Source organism: Dryobates pubescens, chromosome 43 (assembly GCF_014839835.1).
Source record: "Dryobates pubescens isolate bDryPub1 chromosome 43, bDryPub1.pri, whole genome shotgun sequence".
In the NCBI taxonomy this organism is placed as follows: Eukaryota; Metazoa; Chordata; class Aves; order Piciformes; family Picidae; genus Dryobates; species Dryobates pubescens.
Window position 1 is genome coordinate 1,308,202 of NC_071654.1, and position 24,113 is coordinate 1,332,314.

A 24,113-nucleotide genomic window follows, 5' to 3' on the forward strand; every position below is an offset into this window, starting at 1 on the left:
GCTGCAGACAGGAGGAGCTGTGCTCCCCATGTGTGCTCAGCAGAATAAAGGAACTTGCAGGGAGTTGTTTCTCTGATTTCCTTCCTCCAAGGCTTCTGGGGAGCTGCAGGGCAGTGCCTGTGTGCAGAGCTGGAGGGGCAGAGTCCCAGCACAGCAGCAGTGCCAGGCAGCCCCAGAGCTTGGGCTGTTCTCAGCTGCTCTTTCTTCCCATCCGCCCCCTCCTGCTGAGCCTCTCTGCTGTGGCAAGGCCTGAGTGCTCTGGCAGCTTGGGCACTGTGCTGCTGTGTGGCAGTGCTGGGACTGCAGGCAGGGAGAGTCCAGGGCTGCTTGTGGGACAGAGCTGTGCTCCAGAGCAGCACTGTCATCAGAACAGGAGGTCTCCTCATGCCTTCACACCCCAACCCCCTCCCATTGCAGACTGCACCTACTTGCAGTCCAATGTTTTTCTCCAGTCCATTTCTGATTCAGCACTGCTCTGTCTGCTGTGACCCAGAAATTGCAGACATGAGGAGCACTCTTCCCTGTGTTTTCAGCACAATCAAGGACTCTTCAAGGTTTGTTTTTCTGAGCTCCTTCCTGACAGCTTTCTCTGAAGCTGCAGGGCAGTTCTGTGTGCAGAGGTTAAGAGGTAGTCTCTCAACAGAGGTTGCTGGGCTCTGATCCTGGGAAGAATGTGTCAGGCTCTTGTCCATCGTTCAGGACACTTGGACAATAGACAATGGTCTGAAACTGATAAGGTTCAGGCTACACAGAGAGAGGAAGTTTTCCAACATGAGGATAATCAAACCCTGGAAGCTGTTTTTCAGAGAGTGTGCAGGAGCTCTGCCCCAGGAAGTGACCACTACCTGTTTGGCTCAAACCCTGAGGAATCTGTGATCATAGTTAGAGCTGGAGGTTGGTTGAGACACCTCCTGAAGTCCCTTCCAGCCTCACTGCTGCTGTCCTCCCTTGCACTTCATAGCTTCCAGTTAGGGAAAGCTCTGGAACTCGCCCTGATCACAGCACTCATTCACATCAAGTGCAGAGCTTTCTCACAGGTTATCCCAGCCAGCACTCACCACATCCTTTGCTTCACTCAAGATCTTCTCTGTTACTGTTGTAATACACTCCCCAAAGAACCTCTGACCCTCCTGGCCTTGCACTTCTGGGGTTGTACCTTCTGATGGCATTGCTGAGGTTCCTGTGGTATTTACCCCCTTGGGTGGCAACTCCATGGAACAGTTTCCATTCTATGCCTGTAGGTTCCTGCACTCCCCCACACTGTTAACTTATTTGAGGCACTGGCCCTCTAACCTTAAATGCTGTCATGCTGGGATGCCAGTCCACAGGGACCTCCACACGTGAGTGGATTTGGCCATCAAAGGCCTCCTGAAGTTTGACAAGGCCAAGGCAGGCAAGGTCTGCACTGGGGCAGAACAACCTCATGCCTCTGGACAGGCTGTGATGTGACCAGCTGGACAGTGTCCCTGGGAGGGGGACATGGGAGTCATGATGGAAGCCACATCAGGTGGTGAGGTTCCCATTTCTAAAAGAGGGGGGAGAACCTGGAGAAGTGCAGAGAAATTCTCTCATGAAGGGCTTAGGGCCCACAGCACAGGAGCTGTGTGCCAAGCTGGAGGCAGCTGGGCCTCTCTGGCCTGATGAAGGGCAGGCACAGGGCAGTCTCAAGGCAGACAGCACCTGCCTGGAGAGGTGGTGGAGCCAAGCTCTTCTGCAGCGGCAGATGGCCTGGCAGAGACAACAGCTACAAGGTGCTTGCTGCCAGGAGCTTTCCCCTGGGCCTTAAGCAAGTTGGTGTCTGCTCAGTTTTGTCTGTTTTGTGTTCATGGTGGTGTCCTGTGTGCAGAGCTTCAGGGCTGTGCTGAGGATCCCCTCTCAGCAGGGACGTCACAAAGCCTTTGCCACCTGCCTCCCTGTGACAGTTTTAGGCTATGCCTTTCAGAAGAGACAGTTACTGAACACTCTGGCTGAATGTTTGGGTGTAAAAAGGAAAACAAAGATAATTCTAACCGAATTTCATTGGTAGATCAGTTGAATGTAACTTTAAGGTTTTGCTCTGTGCAGTCAGTCTGAGTCTGTTTCAGTCTCGGTCTGGACAGCTGTTTTTCTTTCTTCTGTGCTTGGTGCTGACCTTGGATTAATGAGATAAGAAACTAATTCTTTTCTTCCCTTAGCATACACTTGGAACTAACAGAATTTCCCTTAATAATTACTTTTCTCTCTAACCCTTTTTGGAAAAAAGGGAGGAAGGGGAACAGGGGTTTTGGGGGGGGACCCTCCTCTATAGGGCGGGGGGCAGTGTTTCTGTGTTACATTCTTTCCTGTATATTTTTGTACATACTGTAAATACTGTATGCTCTGTATATGGTCATTGCAGTTCATTCTGCTTGTAAATAAAGCCCTTCCATTTTGCTTCTCTGACTGAGTTAGCTGTGGGTTTGGGGTGGGGGGGAGAACTGAACGTTTCTCACTCCACACATACCTAAATTCCACCACCCCCTTTGTTTTGTTGTTGTTGGTTTTAACCTAAGATGAGAATGCATGTTGGGTTAAAATTAATTTTGACTTTCCCTTTAACTGATTAAAATTATGGCAAGCTGCTGAGGTGACACAGAAACCCGTATGAACATTTTCAACAATCAGACAACAATCAGACAATCATAGCATTCAGTCCCAGTTCAGATGGGGTTTTTTGGTACATTCTTCTGATTGATGCTTTTGGTCTCAGATTATCATAACAGTCACTGTGATCGATGTTCGACTGCATGGGGAATGCTGTTCCTTCAGATTCTTGATTCTTCTGCTGTTGTTTATTGCGAGGATTGCAGTTGACAAGCAGTTAGTTATCTCTTGCTGGTATCACTAAAACCCTTAGCTATAAAATATACTCCTTTTTTTTGGTTATTTTTTCTTTATATATTTTAAAACTAATTTTATTTTTTTTAAATTTTAATTATTTATTTAAATTATTTTAATTTTTTAGTATTTCTTTATTTTTTTAATTAAATTTTTATTTTTAATACAAATTTTAAATTTATTTTTATGTTAACTTTTTAAAAATTTAATTTTGATTATTTAAAAATTTTTAATCTAATTTTAATATTATTTTTTCCTTATTTTTACATTTTTTAAAAATTAAATTTTATACCATTTCTATTTTTTTAATGTAATTTTTAATTAAAATTTTAAAATTTATTTTAATTATTTTAAAAATTTAATTTATTGTTATTTTTATGATTTTTCATGATTTTTATTTTTAAAAAATTAACCTAATTTTTAAATTTAAAAATTTTTTTAGTTTTTCATTATTTTAAATTGTTTTTATTTTATTTTTATTTTTTTTACTTTTTATTTTTTAACCTTTTTTGTTTCCTCTAGTTTTCATGTTAATATTTTTGTTAATATTTTTTTGTTTTAATCTGGTAGTCCCAATCTTAATAATCCTTTATTTTTTGCTAATAATCCTTATGGGTTTTGTTACTAGTTATTTTTGGTAGTAATCCTTATGTTTTGGGGTTTGTTTTTAAATTGTTGTTGGTTTTTATTATTATTTTGTTGAGTTGTTTATATTTTAATTTTTTATTTTCTTTGTTTAACTTATTATTATTAGCTATTATTTTGTTATTTTGTACTTTATTTTTTGTATCTAAATTTTTAAATTTTGTTTTTTATTGTATTTTTTGTATCTAAGTTGTAATTTTTTGTTTTGTTATGTTTTTTTTAATTTTTGTGTGTGTGGGTTTTTTTACTTTTTTGGGGTTTTTTGTATTTTCTATTTTTGTCTAGTCAATGTCTAAGAAAGAAATAGAAAGATGTTATATTAGCTAAGGAATACTTTTTAAAATGAATTCCTATTTGCTACAAACCTTAACTATATTACCTGGAGCTCCTTTGCAATGCCGAGGCACACAACTAAGAGGGTTCGAACCAAAAGAAAATCTTACAAGGTGAACTCATTACTAAGTACTTACACCTTACTGCAATTACTAGGTACTAAGTACCTGTAAATACCAAATGCTTACTATTACTAGGAAAACTTAGCAAAACTCTAAATAATAACTCTCTTAAGGACATTATAATCAGAAGTGATGAAATTAGCACTGTAGCTTTAAACCAGAGCAGAGCTTTGGTAGACTAGTGTCTTACCAGAAAAGGGAGGGGCAGGCGGGGGAGCAAGTGGTGGGGAGTGGTAGTTAGCGAGGTGTGCCCTAATTCCAATTTTTTCTGCTCTAGGGTCTTAACAACTTGCAGCCTATCTTGTCTTGAGTGACCACTGTTCTACCCATACTGGAATTTGAGGGTTTAATTTGAGGGTGGGTTGCTGACTAGTAGCTGCTACAGAAAAGGAACAGAAATGAGTTTTGCTCCTAGCTAACTTAAGGCATCTCAGCCCAATAGAGGAACTGGAAGGGTTAACAGGGACGGTCTCACAGTAATTGATTTGCCATTTTTAAAAGCTAATTGCACTGGCTCTTTGCTGACCCAGGTTGTTTCAATACCTTTTAAAGCCATGACTCCAGAATTTGCCATCAGCAATGGCCACTGACCATTCCATTTGTGGTGAGGTATAATAGTGACATGGTCTCCAGTATCCACAATCATTGAAAATTGTATAGTTTGGCCACAAGGGTGTCTGACAGTTACAATCTGTTCTAGTTTTCCCTTTTGGATTTCTAGGGCCAATGAGATATCAGGCATACTGGTGGAACCAAAGCCTTCTCGCCCTCGGATCCTGTTAGAAGTTTTAGGCACTCAGGACTCAAATGGTATTAGCTGAGCAAGTTTGGTCCCAATGGGAGTGTTAACAGGAGGGGTAATGGTATAGAGCATAATTCTCATAGCCCAGTCATAATCAGAATCTATTGAACCAGGAATTATAAGGATGCCCTGTCTAGAGCTAGACAATCTGCCGATTAACAGAGCACAGGGTCTGTGACCCAGACTGTGCCTACTGGACTAGACAACAACATTTGTGGACTCAAGAGTGACATCCACTGCTGTTGCCAGGTCCGCTCCACGCTGCCAGAGGTGGCTGTGGGGTGGGGCAGTCCAAGCACCCTGGTTTGGTGTCGTCATGCAGGGTGAACTCGCGCTGCGGGAGCAGTTTCCCTGCCTACGACAATCAGGAGTAAAATGATTAGGTCTGTGACAGTGAGCACAGCACTTCTGAGTCTGTCCAGCAGTCAGGCAATTTGATTTAAGATACCTAGGTTTCCAGAAGCACCATGTTTTCCACCCAGGTTGTTTCCCTTGTGCGGTGGTCATACTGGTGGTTTCACGACCGCTTCTATGGCTGTGGCTAGATATGTTGCTGTTTGTCGGTGCCTCATTTGTTCTGTCATGTCCAGCAGTCGTGAGGTAGGGGCACCCCTTGGTAAAATGCTGAGAACCTGTTTAATTTTGTTGTTAACATTGTCAAATGCCAGAACATCCAGCATTTTTACCATCATATCATGAGTCAAATCTGGATTAGTATTGAATGCTGTATGTAAGGTATCGACAAAGGAACCAAATGGCCCTGTTGGACCCTGACAAGTAGTAAGAAGTGCAGGATCAGATTGATCATCCTGGATTCTCGACCATGCTTTGATCGCTAAATCCTGACTTAATTGTAAAGCCTCATCAGGAAGTTGCATTTGCTGATCTGATCTAGCAAAAGGTCCTGCTCCAACGAGTTGGTCAGCAGTGACACCGCGTAAAAGGGTCTGCTGACTGCCGAGGCGTGGCTTCCGCGGCATTGTTAGCGATTCGCCATTTATCAAGAAGTTGCAAGGTCTGATGTGGTGTTATTTTCAACCCTCTGCTTTCTAACATGGGTTGAAGCTCAGAGAGTATTGTCTCAGGATCTAACTTTTTTCCTGCAGTTAGAATATCATTCATATAATGATAGATGCAGAAGTCACGTTGAGTCTGTCTAAATGGGGACAAAGCCCAAGCCACATACATTTGGCACAGGGTAGGAGAATTCTGCATGCCTTGAGGCAAGGTTATCCATTGATATCATTGGGTGGGGTCTGCCTTATTAATTGATGGCCCAGTAATCTGAATCATCCAGATGTCTTTCATGATACCTCTCTACTGACGCAGCACCGGATCGGTTCCCTGTTCTCCCACCTCCCGATCCCTTACACTACCGTCCCTTCGGAATTTGATTGTATTCCCTGTTGCAGTGATATCCTCTGCTGATAATGTCTGGGATTTAAGAGGCAGGGAGGGTAGCGGAGCCAGAGCTGCTGGGGCTGCTGGGGCTGCTAGGGCCGCTGCCATGGCCACCGCCGGGGCTGCCGCTATGGAGACGGCCACCGTCTGGGGCTGCTGCCATGGCTGCTGCCAGGGCTGCCACCAGGGCCACTGGCATGGGGATGACCGCCAGGGCCACCAGGTTGGAGACCTCCGATTCATGTAGAAGGAGGAATAGTGGGTAACTGAAATTGTGACAAGGATGCTGACGGAGCGGCAGACGATGTGTGGGGGGGGGGGCAGTGGTGGAGGGTTGAGGGTGCGGAGCCTTCCGAATCTCCCTTTTTGATGTCGGTTAGAACCAACGCCGCAGCAGCTGAATTGAGAGTAGACTTTTCTGCTTTCATAGATTGCAGTGTATGTGACAATGTGCCACAGGGTGCTATAGGGAAAAGCTCCTTTTAAGCCTTTAGACACCTCATCCCACAGCCGGGCTCCAATTCTGTCCCAGGCTTCGGAAGTGAAAGCTTCTTTTCCTGTGGGGATAAGACCTTGATCCCGGGCCCAGGCTAATAGCCCTTTTAAAATCCCAGAATCGTAAGTAATACCTCTCATGGAGAGGATACTTTGGAGGACTTTTAGCACAGCCTCTTCTTCTTTACTGAGTTCTACCCCCATTTCCTCCCTGTCCGCTCATCGGATCCTGGTGAGATTCTCTTCCTTCTCTTACCACACACTGCTTATTTCTCCACCGCCAGAGCAGTGCTGATCTGACCGGCTTTCCGTCCCCTCTCGGAGCGTACCTCCTATGCTGGGTTGAGCAGCATCGTAGTCCGAGGTTCCTATCCACGAGTTCAGGTGGCAGGTGTTGATGATGGAGTACAGAATCAATACGGACAACCAATATGATCTAAGTATTGTTCAGATTAATTAAGGAACCTCTACAGCTTATATAGACTCACAGAGCACAATTCACATAAGTTTCTTGGTTCTCCACAACTGTCCATATGTCCTACTGTTATACACCATTGGTTAAACTAATATCACATGAGGTTGTTGATCAATATATGCATACTCTTATTCCAAGATAACTCTCTGTGTTTATAGCTACCAGTGCCCTGCTTTACTTACATGCTGCAGGCACTGCACTGTTTTGCTACACTGCTAGCTACTTCTGCACTTATGCTGGGCATGGCCTACCACCATGTCAGGCTCTAAGCTTCTACTGCCAGATTGCTCACACTGCTTATTGCTACCATTGCCACAGTTTCTGGGACAGGCCTTGGACTATACTGGGATGGGATTGGGAGACCAGTTTGTACCTGGACAGGGCCCAGTCAGTACTGGGTTGGAATCAGAATACACAGTTAACATGTGGAAGGATGCAGTAGATACAGGGAAGGCACCAGGGAATCTACATTGTACTGGGATGGGACCCAGAGTATACAGGGATGGAGCAAGATGATGCAGTTTGTGCTAGAATGAGGCCATGTCTGCTCTGGGAGGGGACCAGAGGATTCAGCTTGTTTTGGACCAAGGCCCAAAACTGTACTGGGAGAGCTCAGAGAGGTTCCATTTGTAGCTGGAGGGGGCCCTAGTCTGAACTGGGATGGCATCAGGGGATAAGTTTGCAGGTGTTATAGATGACTCCAGGTAAAGGTTTCTGGTAACAATTTTATTGGCAATAGAAGAGCATAAAAAGGCAATAAAAGCCATTGGAATGGGCTGCCTGGGGAGGTGGTGGAGTCGCCATCACTGGGGTTTTCAGGAGAAGACTTGATGGGGTGCTTGGTGCCGTGGGTTAGTTGTTTGGGTGGTGTTGGATTGGTTGATGGGTTGGACGCAATGATCTTGAAGGTCTCTTCCAACCTGGTGTATTCTATGTATGTATTCTATGTATTCTATGTATGTATTCAATAAAAGCAAGCAAAGCAGTGCACTGGGCTTGCAAGGGTACCAAACTTCACCCCCACAGCACTTTTACAATAGCTTGCTTTCTCTTATATAGCTACATCATCTACATAAATGAACTTATGCTAATTAGAAGGCAGGTATATGATAATGAGTTCTCAGAATAGGTGGGCAAATCCCTGCTCATGAGCTCTCTGCGTGGTAAGGGTCTTCCCGAGGCTCAGTTGTCCAGGCTTCTTATCTAACGAAAACAAATTCCCAGTCCTGGTGTTTATCTTAATACAACTTCTCCTTAGCCTTGGTGTCTCCAATTAGCCAAACACACAGTCTCTGTTCAAGTCTGTAAAATATGCAGCTTTCCCTTCATCCTCAAAACTTGCAAACTTCTGAGGCTTAATATTGGTGCACTCTGAATTTTATACTTTTAACACAAATAACTAATATATTCCCCACACAGGGATGGGCCCTGGTCTGTGCTGGGATGGAATCAGGGTTTCAGGAGATGCACTTTGTACTGGGATGAGACTCAGACTGTGCTGGGAGATGGCAATGGGATCCCATTTGGACCAGGATCAGGCCACAGCTGCACTGGGATCAGGATATCCACTTTGTGCTGTGCTGGGTGCAGCTGGGGCTGGGAAGGGGTCCAAGGGATGAACTTTGTCCTGGCACAGGAAACTGTATGGGAGATGGGAGATGGCAAAGTGATGCAGGTTGTCCTGGGGTAAGACCACGACTGAGCTGGGAGGGGTTGAGGAGATGCAGTTTGTACTGAGATGTGCCCAGGTCTGTACAGGGATGTGTTAAATGGTTCCCAATTGTACTATGTGGGGACCAGACTGTACTGGAATGTGCCCAGGGAATCCACTTTGTACTGAAAAGGGTCCAGGATGTACTGGGAGGGCAGAAGAGGATCCAGTTATTATTGAGACAAGGCATGACGGTGTGCAGTTTGTACTGGAATGGATGCATTCAGTACTAGGAAGGGAGACAGGGGATACATTCTGTGCTGGGATGAGACCCAGGCTGAAGTGCTAAAGGACAGTATGATCCAGTTTGTATTAGGATGAAGCCACATCTGTACTGGGAGAGGTTAAAGGAAACATGTTTGGACTGAGTCTAAACTAGAAGGGGGTCAGGGTATCCAGCATGGAAGGAACTCAGAGAAACAACTCCCGGCAAGGTCCTTTATTGTGTTGAACACACAGTATTCAGTATCACAGTATTCAGTATCACAGTATCACAGGGAGCACAGCTCCGCATGTCTGCAGCTTCTGGGTCACAGCAGACAGGACAACACTGAAGCAGAAATGCTCTGAAGAAAGACATTTGTGGGGGAACAACATTCTCACAAGGGGAACAGCCCCAGCAGCATCCAGAACCCCAGCAGCCAGGCTGGGCCTGCACTGAGTGACATCAGAACTGCTCTGCAGGAGAAGACAGAGTTTATTGCTTCTGAAAGCATCCAGGGATGCCCTGACCCCCAGCCCCTGGCATGGTAGATCCTGTCCCTCACCTGTGGCTCAGGGATCTGATTCACCCTGTGAAATCATTTCTATCTGATGCTTTGTGTAATAATAACCTCTCCAATTAGCTGCAGAAACCTTGGCAAGAATTAGAGGTTCAGCAGTATTTAATGAGCCCCATGGAGTATTTGGGGCTGATTACATCATCCTCAGGTACTGCCAGGAGACTCTGCCAAGGTACTGCCAAGAAGCCTCTCCAGAAGTCCAAGGCAGAAGCAAACTCCAAAGTACCTTGAAGCACTGATTGGCCTCACTGAGGCTTGTCACTGACAAAGGCTCCCCAGGGACTCGTTAAAGCAGCTTGTTAGAGGCCAGGATTGCAGGGAGACAAAGGCAAAGTAGAGGGGAGAAAAACTTGCCTTTGGTCTGTGAAGCAGAAAGGCCAAGCCCTGACCACTGCCCTTGCAATAGAAGAACCTCAAAGCCTCAAAGCAAAGTTCCTCCTCACAGGCCTTGTTTGCAGAGGCAAGTGCCAGAGCCAAGGACACAAAGACCTTGGTCCTGTTGGGCCTCTCAGCCTTGCCAGAGCCCTTGGCCATCCCTACTGCAGCCTGTCCTACACTGTCCCATGCCTGCAGCTCTTTCCTTTCAGGCTGCTGACACCAATCTTGCTTCCCCAGCCAGCTCTCCCCCTGTGTGACCGTTTGAGGCTGTGTCTTTAAGGAAGGGGCACACTGGCTAAATGTTTATGAAATATTTTGGTATTCTAAACAAATTTCATTGGCCAAGTAAGGTGGGAGGTGAGATTGTTAGACCCAGGGGAGCTGGGACTTTCTCTCAGTCTTCCTTTCTTCGCTGTCCCTTTCAGCTGGACTGCTTCTGGGCTTCTTGCCAAGAGGTAAGAACTAACTATCTCACTCCTATAACAGGCCTCTCTTTCGTTCCTGCCCTGTTAATCATCCCTATCTATTTTCTACCTCTTTTGGGGGAGAAGGGAGGTAGGGGGGTGAAGGGGGCACAGGGGGAAGCCCCCTGTGTCGGGGGTCTGGTTTCCGGTTGAGTTCATTTGCTGTATATTCCTGTATATATTGTAAAATACCTGTATTTGTTGTGTTACATATAATCTGTTTCCTTGTAAAATATGCTCTCATTTCTCCTACTGGGTTTTAGCCGTGGTTTCTTTCTCAGTGGGGGAGGGAAAGCAGAGCCTTTCCTTTCAAACCACCACACCCTGACATTTCCAACCCTTCCCTGAGCTGTCTCAGTTCTACCTGCCATTTCCTGACCCCTCTGAATGGCCTCATGCATAGCAGCTCTGGCCTTTCAGGGACATTTCTTTGGCCTCATTTTCACTCTGAACCTTCAAGCTGCACTTTGTGGAGGTTTTGGTCTCTTCCCACTCCCCAGAAGAGCTCCATCCCCTCTGAAACCACCCTTCAGCCATGTGCACACTGCTCTGGCAGTGTCCTGAGCCTCCATTCAGCAGGCTGAAGCAGCCCAGGTCTCTCAGCCTCTCCACAGAGATGTCAACCTCCATCCTGGGAGATCCCCTCTGCTGCCTCCCCAGTTCCTCCCTTCTCCATCAGACTGCAGAACCCCACATCCAGACACCAAGCAGCCAGATGTGGCCCCAACAGCTTAGTGCGGTGAGAGAACAACTCCCGTGTCTGGGTGGCCACACTTCTGCCCCAGCCCAGCTGCAGTTGGCCTTCTACCCTGTGTGCAGGGTTTGCTCCATCCCAGGGCATTTGGAATAGGGAAAACAACCTCAGTAAAGTCTTGCTCAGTATTGCTCTATGAACTCCAGACAGGCCTTAGGCCTGGTCCTTGAAATGGGAGCTTAGGAGAATACAGAGGCTTAGGGCATTTGCCCCAGCTCTACCCAGAGAAGTCCTTGCTGTCTCCTGTTCTGCTCCCTGAAGCAGACCAGCACTCACACATGCCCTGAACTATCACAGCCATGCATACAAAGGTGAACAAGCTCAGGGTTATTGCTCCAACCAACTTCTTGAGACTGAAGCCCAAGGAAGGAATCCACAACCATAGCCAGGCCCAGAGCTCTGAGAAGCCCCAGGTGGTGTCTTTCTTTTACACTTCACGCAGAATCTGTATGCTTGGTTTCCATATCTCACTGATCCTAGAATGGGCTGGGCTAGAAGGGACCTCCAAAGATTATCTTGTCCAACCTTCCCAGGGACATCCTCAACTAGATCAGGTTGCCCAGAGCCCTGTCAAGCCTCACCTTGAAGATCTCCATGGATAGGACCCCAACCCCCTCCCTGGGCAACCTGTCCCTGTGTCCCACTACCCTCATGGTGCAGAACTTGTGCTGGCTCCTCCTTCCTGCACAATACTGCTCTGTTCCCATCTCTCACCCATGTCTGTGAATGTCCTTCCTCTCTGATCCATGGAAACACAACAGCTTGTGGTCAGTGCCATGCCCACTCCTCCTTCTGAGGCAAAGACCATGCCTGGAGCCATTCCCTCCTCAGCAGCTATTTCTGCAACCTGTTTCCCTCCTCCCTGGGAAGCTGATCCTGCACCTGCAGTCCTATTGTAGAGGACTGGAAGAGCAGAGATCTTCACCATGGCCTTTTCTGCTTCACTTTCTCCTGAGCAAGGCAGAAACCCTCAGGCAAAGCTGTGCCAAGCAGAGGCCCTTTCCTTTGCAGCATTGTTTCATTTCTGCCATTTCACATCTCCTTGGCCCCAACTTGGAGTCTCTCACTGATCAGCCACAGTTATATTTGGGAACACTGCCCCAGGGGCACAGATTCCTGACCAGCTGAGGGGTAACCTTTCCCTGCCTTTTCTGCCACATCTCCAAGACTTTCCCTTTCCCCCTGGTGCTGCCCTCCCTGTGTGTTTGCTCCTTATTATGGGATGGTGACAGCCTAGTTGGATGCACACCCTGAGTGTTTTTCCCACAGAGGTGCCTTGACTTCAGGCAGTCAATGTTTGCTAATCAGTTAGGTTGCATCTCTGGAGACATTTGGAATAGCTCTTCTTTGGATCAGGAGCCTCTTCCATCCCCATCCTGTGCTTCTAATTCTGGATTATCCTTAAGGGAAGTGTTCATCCACAAGCTCAACAGGAGCCACCAGTGTGCACTTGCAGCCCAGAGAGCCAATTGTGTCCTGGGCTGCAGCAAGGGAAATGTGGCCAGCAGGGGCAGGGAGGTGATTCTCCCACTCTGCTCCACCCTGGTGAGACCCCACCTGGAGCTCTGTGTCCAATTCTGGAGCATCTGTTACAAGAAGGCTCTGGAGGGGCTGGAAGGTGTCCAGAGAAGGGCCACGAGGATGAGCAGAGGGCTGGAGCTGCTCTGCAATGAGGACAGACTGAGGGAGTTGGGGCTATTCAGTCTGGAGAAGAGAAGGCTCCAAGGAGTCCTTCTTGTGGTGTGGTGGGTTTAGAGGCAGACCCCCTCCCCACAACAACCTTCCTCTGCTACCAAGAATGTGCTGGGTTGAGGCAGCCCCCTCTCTCCCCACCACGGGCAGGAATAAAACACTCAGACAAATGGATTGCAAACGTGATGAAAGTTTAAATAGAAAGCAGTGAATGCTACAGAGAACCCAAAGCGCAGTGACAAAGAAAGATCCCAAAGCAAACCCAGAGGCATCCCATTCCCACCTGAGGGTACACCCGAGACCCTCAGGGCTCCTTCTTCCCCCTCCCTCTACTGGGCAAGTCTCAGCTGGCCAGGCCTGAGACTGCCCATCCCCCCATGGCCTTGGGCCTAGCCAGGCCCAAAGCCAGGAGACATCTCCCCCAGTTACCGGCTGGCGGAGGAGGAAGAAAAGAGAACGTGCTAGACCCCGCACTGGATCTTATAGTGGTGCAAAGAATTATGGTAGGAAATACACAATTTCCTGTGTCCATCCCTCTGGGCTGGACTTCTGGACACAGGAAGTGAACACACCAGGGGGGCACCCAGCTCAAACTACAACATGTGGGCTTCCAGTATCTGAAGGAGGCTACAAGAAAGCTGGGGAGGGACTTTTTAGGATGTTGGGTAGGGATAGGACTGGGGGAGATGAAGCAAAACTGGAAGTGGGGAGATTCAGATTGGATATTAAGAAGAAATTCTTCCCCATGAGGATGGAGAGACACTGGCACAGGTTGCCCAGGGAGGTGGTGGAAGTCTCATCCCAGAGGTCTTTAAGGCCAGGCTGGATGTAACTCTGAGCAACCTGCTCTGGTGTGAGGTGTCCCTGCCCATGGCAGTGGGGTTGGAGCTGGATGATCCTTGAGGTCCCTTCCAACCCTGATAATTCTGTGATTCTCAGCATGTCCAAGAGGTATTATCAGGTATTGGAATTCCAGTGAATGTCCTCCCCCCTCCAGCCCTTCCTTAGGGCTCTCAGGGCAGCTGGTGCACCCCCAGCAGTTGCTCTCATCAGCTCTCTGTGTTGTGTTCTGTGTCCATCCAGAATGGACATTTGCTACCAAGGGCTTTCTTTCTAGATTCAGGTGATGAGATTTTCAGTTCCCTTTCTCCTTCTCTTCTGTCTGCTGTTCCTTCTCCTGCACTAGTGCCTGCTGGGACAGGATCCATGTGATTAAGAGGAACCCACTGGCAGTTTCTGGGGAGCCTCAGATTCACTGGAGGTGATCTGCACCATGCAATGTCCAGAGCAATGTGAACCCTACAGCACTCAAGGGAACAAATAGTTAGAGAGCAGCCCCATGGAGGACCTGGGAGTTCTGGTGGGCAGCAAGTTCTGCATGGGACAGCAATGTGCCCTGGTGGCCAAGAAGGCCAATGGGATCCTGGGGTGCATTTGGAAGAGTGTGGCCAGCAGATCCAGGAAGGTTCTCCTCCCCCTCTACTCTGCCCTGGTGAAGCCCCACCTGGAATATTGCATCCAGCTCTGGGCTCCCCAGTTCAAGAGGGACAGGGATCTGTTGCAGATGTTGTGAGGATGCTGAAGGGACTGCAGCACTGCCTGATGAGGAGAGGCTGAGAGGCCTGGGGCTGTTTAATCTGGAGAGGAGAAGACTGAGAGGGCATCTGATCAATGTCTGTCAATATCTGAGGGCTGGGGGTCAGGAAGCAAGAGGCAGGGACAGCCTCTGCCTACTTGTGCCTGAGGATAGGACAAGAGGCAATGGATGGAAACTGCAGCACAGAAAGTTCCACTTCAGAAGGAGGAAGAACTTCTTTAATGTAAGGGTGACAGAGCACTGGAACCTGCTGCTTCATTGTTGATCTGGATGAGGGGGTTGAGTCAGTTTGCAGATGACACCAAGTAGGGAGCAGATGTTGGTCAGTTAGAGGGTAGAAAGGCTCTGCAGAGGGACCGTGACCGACTGGACAGATGCGCAGAGTCCAACAGGATGGCACTGAACAAGTCCAAGTGCCAGGTGCTGCTCTTTGGCCACGGCAACCCCATGCAGAGCTACAGGCTGGGGCCAGAGTGGCTGGAGAGCTGCCAAACCGAGAGGGACCTGGGGGTACTGATTGACACCTGTCTAGACATGAGCCAGCAGTGTGCCCAGGTGGCCAAGAGGGCCAATGGCATCCTGGCCTGAATTAGGAATAGTGAGGCCAGCAGGAGCAGGGAGGTCATTGTGCCCTGTGCTCAGCACTACTTAGGCCACACCTTGAGTCCTGTGTCCAGTTCTGGGCACCTCAGTTTAAGAAGGACATCAAGACACTTGAATGTGTCCAGAGAAGGGCAACAAGGCTGGGGAGAGGCCTTGAGCACAGCCCTGTGAGGAGAGGCTGAGGGAGCTGGGATTGTTTAGCCTGGAGAAGGATCAGGGGTGACCTCATTGCCCTCTACAACTACCTGAAGGGTGGTTGTAGCCAGGAAGGGGTTGTTTGTTCTCCCAGGCCACCAGCACCAGAACAAGGGGACAAAGTCTCAAGCTGTGCCAGGGGAGGTTTAGACTCGAGGTGAGGAAAAAGTTCTTCACCGAGCGAGTCGTTCGTCATTGGGATGTGCTGCCCAGGGAGGTGGTGGAGTCACCGTCCCTGGAGGTGTTCAAGGGGAGATTGGACGTGGCACTTGGTGCCATGGTCTATTCATGAGGTCTGTGGAGACAGGTTGGACTCGATGATCCTTGGGGTCTCTTCCAACCTTAGTTATACTGTGATACTGTGATACTGTGAGAGGTTGTGGAGTCTCCTCCTCTGGAGACTTGCCAGCCCTGTCTGGATGTGTTCCTGTGAGACCTGCACTGGATTCTATGGTTCTGTTCTGGCAGGGGGACTCAGAGATCTCCAGAGGTCCCTCCCAGGCCCTAACATCCTGTCACCTGTGACCCTGTGAATTGTCACAGGGCTCTGAATCCAAAGGAGACCCCGATAGGAAATACCAAGGTTCCAGCTACAAATCATGAAGTCTGTCTGAGATTCATCTTCAAGGATCCTTCTGAAGTCACCTTCCACTGCCCCCTTGGGCTCTTCTGGGCACTCAGCTAATGCATCCATGTGGCAAGTCCAGCTGCCTTCAAAGCAGTGGAAGTTGTTCACAGAAGCTGAGAGGCTCTTTCCATTTTGCTTGGAGGGGCTCCTGATTGTCCTGGGTTGAGTTGACTCTGCTGCTGTTATCCAGACCATGCTGCAGCCATGCCAGCCTCAGAAATGAAAGTGCTGGCTGGAGCAAAGAATTGTGGGGCTTGAAGTGCAGCATGGGAGGCTCCCTGTGCCAGTTGCTGCTTCTGGGTCCTGGGATTTTTTGGGTGCTGGCTGCTCTGTTGGGATGGCAGTGGGACAGGGAGGGATAGGGGAGCAGCTCCCTGCTTTGGGCTTCTGCCTTGCTTGCTGCTGCTTGCTGCTGCTTTCCACTGTGGCTTTTCTGCACACAGGCTGAGGTCACTGTACTTTTGTATTCTGATGATCTGATTTGCTCAGGAAACTCTTCTCTCATTTGTTTCTGTATCAACACAAAGAGGTTTTGTGTGGTGTTCTTTTCCTCTCAGTTCTGTGTTGGGGGAGGCAGAGAGGTTAAGCTGCTGGTTCAGCTGAAGCCAGTACATTCCTTTTCTGGAGCCCAGCATGGGGCAGGAAAGCAGCTGCCTTAATGAGGACAGATTTTGGGAGGATTGAGGTAACAAAAAGAGAGAAGGGGAGGATTCAATTAAGGCTTGAGACTTGTCCACAGAGTTTGACTGAAGTTTTCTTACCTGTGGTGTGTTCACTATGTTGATGGATTTGCTTTCAGGGGGCTGATGAGCTGCAGTCCTGTTTGTGCTGCTGATGGTGCAGAGTGTTAGCTTAGGGCAATGGCTCAGAGCTGTGCTGTCCACTGCTGGGCAGCTTGCTCTGGTTTCATCCAGAGCAATACAGGACACTCCCAAGGAAACCACTGTGAGATCTGCCCAGATGCTGGGTGCTGAGGAGTGGCAGGGGGTGGGGGAGGGAAGGGGCAAATTCTTAGGCTGGTGGTCACCTCTGGTGCTTTGGAATTTCAGCCCTGAGCAAGTGCAAAATCCTCCCCAGCTGGGGAAAGGTTTGGGCAAAGTCTGTTGTCAGCCTGGGAGTTCCTGAGAGACAGAAATCACTGCAATGTGCTTGGGCCTGGCCCATGCCTCTCGAGCCCTTCTCATCTCTGTGCAGAGGGCTCAGGGGCAAGAGAAGGTCTCTGGACCTACAGACAGTGCCCCAGGCATGGCAGCTGTGTCAGAGAAGCAGCCTGTGCCAGGATCAGCTGCCCCTCATAGTGAATGGTGCTTATGACCAGGATTGTGCCCCAAATATTACCAGAACATGCTTCTGTGTGTGTGACTCAACCCCCCTATTTCCCCCCTCCCTTCTGGAGTCAGTGGGGGGGGGAATCTTGGCACCACTGAGTCCAGGTAAACAATCTGCCTGGGCATGTTTGCACCCCTGTGGCAAACAAGGCCCAGGCTACATGTTTGTTTGCCCTGTTTAGGGCGTGTGCTTGTGCTTATTTGGCAAAGGATCAGCTCCTTGGTTAATTATTGTGTCAGCAGGGGATGCTCACTGGAGCAGCATTCTTTGGGGCAGATGGTAAACAGGAGCTGTTTGGTACACAAGTGCCCCCCACGCTGGTGTCGGTGCCTATGCCTGTGTGCGTCTCTGTGCCGCTCCGCTCCGCCTCGCCCGGGCCTTGAAGCAGCGCTGCAGAAGGCCTCGCCGCACACTGCCACTGCTGCCCGGCTGGGGGCGGTGCCGCGGAGCGTGGGGGCAACTGCCGCGTGAGCCATGGCCACGGGAGGGAACCATGGCGGCCCCTGCGCACCGCCGGTCCTGAAGCGCCGCAGCCCCCGGAGCGGGGAACCTTTGCCGGGGGCTGCGCTGCGTGGAGCCAGCGGCAAAAGCCTCTGAAGCTTCCCCTGGGAGGCTCCAGGACCTTTGTGCTCTGGGAGAAGCAGCAACCCCGCGGCACAGCCAGGCGGTCGGCACCGGTCTCTATTTCCTGATCAGGGCACAGCCGTGCCGCGCTGTCAGGGCTCTAAACACAGCACCAGGGAAAGATTTCCTGACGTTCCCAGCTCGTGAGGAAGCCAAACCTTTGCTTTAGAGAAGTTTGGTTCAGGTAAGGCTGAAACTGTCCTGGGTTGAGGGTTTACTGCTGTGGTGGCTTAACACCCAAAGCAGGGTGGAGGGCTTGTGCGTACTTTACCCTCCCTGCAGGGCGTTTCTCCCCTGAGAAGCTGAGTCTGTTCCACTCCCCCCCTCCCTGCCCAGCTAGGGTATAAAAAGCAGGACATCATAGCTGTTAGCTTTGCTTTTGGCTCCTGCCTGGCTTGCCCAAACGTAATGGGTTGAGGCAGACCCCCTCCTCACCACGGGCAGAAATAATGACTCAAAGGGATTGCAAAAGAGATGGAAAGGTTAAATGGAAAGTGATGAGTGTGTACAGAGAGCCAGAAGAGCAGTGACAAAAGAGATCCCAAAGCAAATCCAGGAACATCCCATCCCCACCTGAGGGTACACCCAGGACCCCCAGGGCTCCTTCTTCCCCACCCACTGCTAGGCTAGTCTCAGCTGGCCAGATCTGAGACTGCCCACCCCCCATGGCCTTGGGCCTAGCCAGGCCCGTGGCCGGGAGACATCTCCCCCAGTTACCAGGTGACAGCGAGGAAAGAAAGAGCAAGTGCCAGCCCCCGCGCTGGATCTTATAGCAGTGCAGTGCCCAAACTGCTACAGCTGGGCACTGACCAACCCCTCCCCCACTGCTGTTCCAATCAGTTTCCATTCTAAATTCTAGAACTCATTTGGGGCTTGAAGTTCAGGTTGCAGCATGGGAGGCTCCCTGTTCCAGTTGCTGCTTCTGGGTTCTGGGGTTTTTTGGGTGTTGGCTGCTCCACGGGGATGGCAGTGGGACAGGGAGGGATAGGGGAACAGCTCCCTGCTTTGGGCTTTTGCCTTGCTTGCTGCTGCTTTCCACTGTGCCTTTTCTGCACACAGGCTGAGGTCACTGTACTTTTGTATTCTGATGATCTGATTTGCTCAGGAAACTCGTCCCTCATTTGTAGCATTTGGACTGGGCATGGACTGATCCAGACTGTGCTGGAACAGAGTGCAGCTGCAGAGCACCTGCAGTGAGCAGCCCTCTGGGTCCTGCAAAGCCACCTCCTGTGAACTGAGAATGGACAGTGCCTGAGGTGTGCTGCTGATTGCTGCTGGGCATGGTGCAGATGGCACAGAATGAGGGCTTGGGAATATCAAAGGTTAAGCTGAAAATTTGCTGCCATTACTCCACACCACCCTGCCTCATGCCACCTTCACAGGGACAGTGCTGGCTGGAGCAAAGTACTACAGGGCTTGAAGTTCAGATGGCAACATCAGAGGCTTCCTGTTCTGGTTGCTGCTGTTCTGGCTCTCAGGTGCTGGCTCTTTGATGAGGGGGAGAGCTGCAGGGGTTGAACTCCTGGCTGCTGCTGCAGAGGGTTTTTTGGTTCCTCTGTGTGTTATGTTTCCCTCCCTTCTGTTTTGGGGGGAACAGGCAGCTTAACCTCTTCTCAGCTCTTCAACCTGTTCCAGCCCCAGCGTACAAAGCCAACAGAAGCTTTCTGGGTTTTTCCAAAGATCTCCATGAGCTTCCCCCTACACCCTCCAAAGATCCCAAAAGGCGGTCCTAGGACCATCCAAATCCCAAACACCTAAGATCACCTGAAAGCCCCTGAAGAATGCCTCTGAGATGCCCCTCAAGACTCCTCTGAGAACCTCATTTTCCCCTCCCTGAACTGGGCACACAGCTCCACCCCATCCCTTGGGAGCAAATCCCCTTAAAATTTGGGCATTGAGGCAGGGATATCTGAAATAAAAACAAACAGAGAGGATTTGGGTAACTTTTAGGTTTTATTGACACAATTGGTTACTGTACAGGGAGGTTTTTACCCCAGGGAGACACAAAGCATTGGGGAAGAGCCAGACAGACCCTGGCAAAGCCCTGCCCAGCTCCACTGGGAGCGCCAGCTGTGCCGACTCAGCACTGTAATTGTTCTCATTAGCAATAATTGGTGTTCAGAAGGGCAGGAGGTGTTTGCTGCTGCTGGTGTCCCCAGCCCCTGAGAACTGCAAAGGAAAAAGGGATGATTTTGGTGCTGGAAATGCTCTCTCAGAGGGGTCAGGGTTACCCAACAGATTCTAGGTGGATTTCTGCCCCCCCCTACAGTGCAGGCTACTCTCTGCTGTGGGTGCAGCGGTGCTTGTTGAGGGATCCCTTCTGGGTGAAGCTTTTACCGCAATCAGCACAAGCGAAGGGCCTCTCACCGGTGTGGGTGCGGCGGTGGGAAATGAGATTGTGCCTGTGGCTGAAGCTCTTGCCACAGTCAGCACAGGTGTACGGCTTCTCACCAGTGTGGGTGCGGCGGTGAGAAATGAGATGATCACTACGGCTGAACCTCTTGCCACAGTCAGCACAGGTGAACGGTCTCTCATCGGTGTGGGTGTGCCAGTGAACAATGAGAGAGCCCCTGTCTCTGAAGCTCTTGTCACAGTCAGCACAGGTGAAAGGTTTCTCACCGGTGTGGGTGCGGTGGTGAACAATCGGTTGTTCCCTGCGGCTGAAGCTCTTGCCACAGTCAGCACAGGTGAACGGCTTCTCAACTGTGTGGGTGCGGCGGTGACCAAGGAGATGATCACTGCGGCTGAAGCTCTTCCCACAATCAGCACAGGTGAAAGGTTTCTCACCGGTGTGAGTGCGATGGTGACCAATGAGATGGCCCCTTTGACTGAAGCTCGTGCCACAGTCAGCACAGGTGAACGGTCTCTCACCGGTGTGGGTGCGGCGGTGAACAATGAGCTGGCGCCTGTCTCTGAAGCTCCTCCCACAGTCTACACAGGTGAAATGCTTCTCACCGGTGTGGGTGCGACGGTGGTGAATGAGCATGCTCCTATGTCTGAAGGCCTTGCCGCACTCAGCACAGCTGAATGACTTGCCAGTGTGCACACGACGGTGCAGGCTGAGGTTACCCCTCTCGGTGAAGCTCTTGCCACAGTCGGCACAGCTGTAGGGCTTCTCACCGCTGTGGATGAGTTGGTGCCGGATATATAGAGTGCTCGTGGTGAAGCTCTTGCCGCACTCAGCACAGGGGAACAGATGCTCTCCAGTGTGGATGCGGCGGTGGATGGTGAGACTGGAGCTGTGTTTGAAGCTCTTGCCACAGTCCCTGCAGGTGAAGGACTTAGTGCTGTGCACACTGCGGTGCTGGGTGAGGGCAGACTTGTGAGTGAAGGTCTTGCCACACTCAGCGCAGCTATATGGCCTCTCACCGCTGTGGGTGCGGCAATGCTGGATGAGAGTGGTGCTCTGTTTGAAGCTCTGACCACAGTCACCACAGATGAAGGGCCGGGGGCCAGGCTGGGGGCAGTGGTGCTTCACCTGCTCTGAGCCAGGTGGGAAGCTCTGCCCACACTCAGGGCACTGATTCAGCTGCTTGGGTGGCACAGATGGACCTGCTCTGGCTTCATCCTCCCCTGTAAATTCCTTTTCCCCCTCATCCTGATCACCTTCATCCCCATGGTTATCCTCCTCTTCATACTCATCATCATCATAGTCATCATTCTCCTCAGCATCACCATCCTCCATCTTGTCCTCTTTCTCCTCCTTCTCCTCTCCTTTCAAACTGAGCTTTGGCTGCTCCAACTTGATCTCTGGGTGCTGCTTCTCCTCCCAGCTTTTGTCTGGGTCCTTCTGTGAGGCCATACTGTAGCAGGAAGGGGTCACAGCACTGAGATTTGGACCATGGAAGCACCTGAGCCCAGGATCAGAAAAACTCAGATCCTTCCTGGGACATGACAGTCCCTGACTCCCAACACCTCCCAACACCCAGCTGGAGGACAGAATGCAGAGGGGAACTCAAACCTTCAGTTTTTGTCACAGTGTGGGCTCAGACCTCTAATACCTGTGCTGAGACCCCAGGTTCCTCTGATCAGTGCCCTGAAGTTTCCCTGGGGCTTACAAGTGGTCTTGTCCCACTCTCCTTGAGCCTGGGGGCATTGGCAGGGTGGCTCCTTGCCCAGGCCCTGTCCTTTGATCTCTCCTGGCTCAGGCAATGGAGGCTGCAGCACTGACCAATGAAGACCAAACCACCTTCAACCTTCTCCCACCACCCTCCAAATCCCAACCCCAAACACCACCTCCTGACACACACCTGACCCTCACAAACCCAGGGAGTTTCCAAACTCCAACACCTGATGTGTCTCAGAGCCCCTGGAGGGGTGAAATGTGGTGGGTAGGAGGAGGTGGAGGAGGCTGAGAGGTGCCCTGGGACTCTGGGATTCTGGGGGCTGGGGTCCTGCTGTTGTCCCACTCTGGGTTTCTTACCTGCTGGGCTGCTCCAAGGGGCAGATCTGCAAACTCAGCTCTTTCCCAGCGCACAGGGGCAGGGATGATGGAGAGAGAGGGACACAACTCCTGCCACAGAGAAGCAAAGGGCTCAGAGAGCACTGACCTGCAAGGGATGGCTCAGCACTGCCCAGGACCAGGCAGCACAGCTCAGCCTTGCTGGGGGCAGCTCCCAAGCCCAGCAGCACAGCCACAGCACACAGCCAGGGCTGATCAAGATGGGAGGCCTCAACAAGTGCAGACTCAGCTCCTTGCCCAGCACACAGCCCCCAGCACACAGTTGCAGGCCAGCACCACAACACAGCTGCCTCCACACAGCCTCTCCCAGGCCTTCCCTGCAGCTACCTCCCACTGCCTGCCCAGGCCTCTGATGCCTGCAGCTGCATTTGACAGGAGATCTTGCTCAGGTCCCACCTCTCCTCCCTGGCCCTGCCCCCACCACACCTACTCTGTGCTCAGCTCCGCCCTGCACACACCTCTCTGCTGCCCACTCCCCAAGAGAAGATCAGAGCAGCCCTCAGGACACACACAAAGGGAGCTTCATGATCTCTGGAGATGCAGCAAAGAGGAAAAGAGACTTGGGCAGCTTCTTGCTAAACCTCTTCAGCCCTCACTGGGATGCTGGAGGAGTCTCTGCCTCCTGCCCAAACCTCACACCTCCAGCACCCTTCACACACCTGCAGCCCAAAGAGACTCCCTGGAAAGGGTTTTGCTTCCTTCTCTCCCTGACCATTTCTCTCAGCTTGCTCTTTGCAGTTCTCCTGGAGCTGCCACTCCACACCCCCAAGAGAAAATGAGGTTGGATGGGAGGGCACAGTGCCCAGGGGCTGCTGTTCGTCTCCCAGCTGACACATGCAGAGCTGCAGCACAATTCACTCCTTTCACCTCCTCAAATGCTGCCAGATTCTGCCATTCCCTGCACACACATTTGCCACCTGGGCCCTAGATCCTCTCCCCTTCTTGGAGGGACAAGGCCTAATTCCTGCCTGACCATTCCCAGGCCCTTCCCTCATTCCCAGCCCATCCATGGCCCTGCTGCCCTGGCTGTCCCATGGCCCTGTGTCCCCCACCTCCACTGCCACTGCAGCTGGAAGGCTGGAGTGGGAAATGCTGTGGTCCTGCTGTTGACCCCTAGTCTGGGTTCTTTACCTGCTGGGCTGTTCCAAGAGGCAGCTCTGCAAACTCTGCAGACCCCCTGCAGACTCTGCTCTTCCCCAGCCCAGAGGGGCAGGGCTGATGGAGAGAGAAGGACCCAGCCCCTGCCAGAGAGAAGCAAAGGGCTCAGAGCAGAGGACTGAACTCCAAGGGATGGCTCAGCACTGCCCAGGACCATGCAGCAGAGCTGAACCTTACTGGGTACAGCCCCCAAGGCCAGCAGCACAGGCACAGCAGCCAGGGAGGAAGGGCTGCTGGAGATGGGAGGCCTCAACAAGGGCAGGCTCAGCTCCCTGCCCAGCACACAGCTGCAGGGCAGCACCACAAGAGAGCTGCCTCCAGGCAGCCTCTCCCAGGCCCTGCCTGCAGCTTCTTCCCCCTGCCTGCAGCTGCATTTGCCAGGAGCTGTTGCTCTGGCTCCAGATCTCCTCCCTGCTGCTGCCCACAGCCCCCAACCCCACCAGCTCTGTGCTCAGCTCTGCCCTGCAGGCCCCCCCCTGCCAGCAGGGCCCTCTCTGTGGTGCCCACTCCCCAAGAGGAGACCAGAGGAGCCCTGAGGACACAGAGCAAGGGAGGTTCCTGCTCTCTGGAGATGCAGGGAAGGGGGAAGGGACTTGCCCAGCTTCTT

At 50.8% G+C, this 24,113-nt stretch overlaps 2 protein-coding genes across 2 annotated transcripts in view; one reads left to right on the plus strand and one right to left on the minus strand.

Annotated features, from left to right (window-relative positions):
- Nucleotides 1-24,113, plus strand: part of LOC104302688 (zinc finger protein 721-like) — a 235,891-nt gene that overhangs the window by 183,582 nt on the left and 28,196 nt on the right. The gene's annotated exons all lie outside the window — the stretch shown is intronic.
- Nucleotides 20,162-21,498, minus strand: LOC128899308 (oocyte zinc finger protein XlCOF6-like). The gene is made up of 2 exons (XM_054177687.1): nucleotides 21,493-21,498; nucleotides 20,162-21,343 (listed from the first exon to the last, which is right to left on the minus strand). The coding sequence occupies exons 1-2, from the start codon at nucleotides 21,496-21,498 to the stop codon at nucleotides 20,162-20,164; spliced, it is 1,188 nt and encodes a 395-aa protein (XP_054033662.1).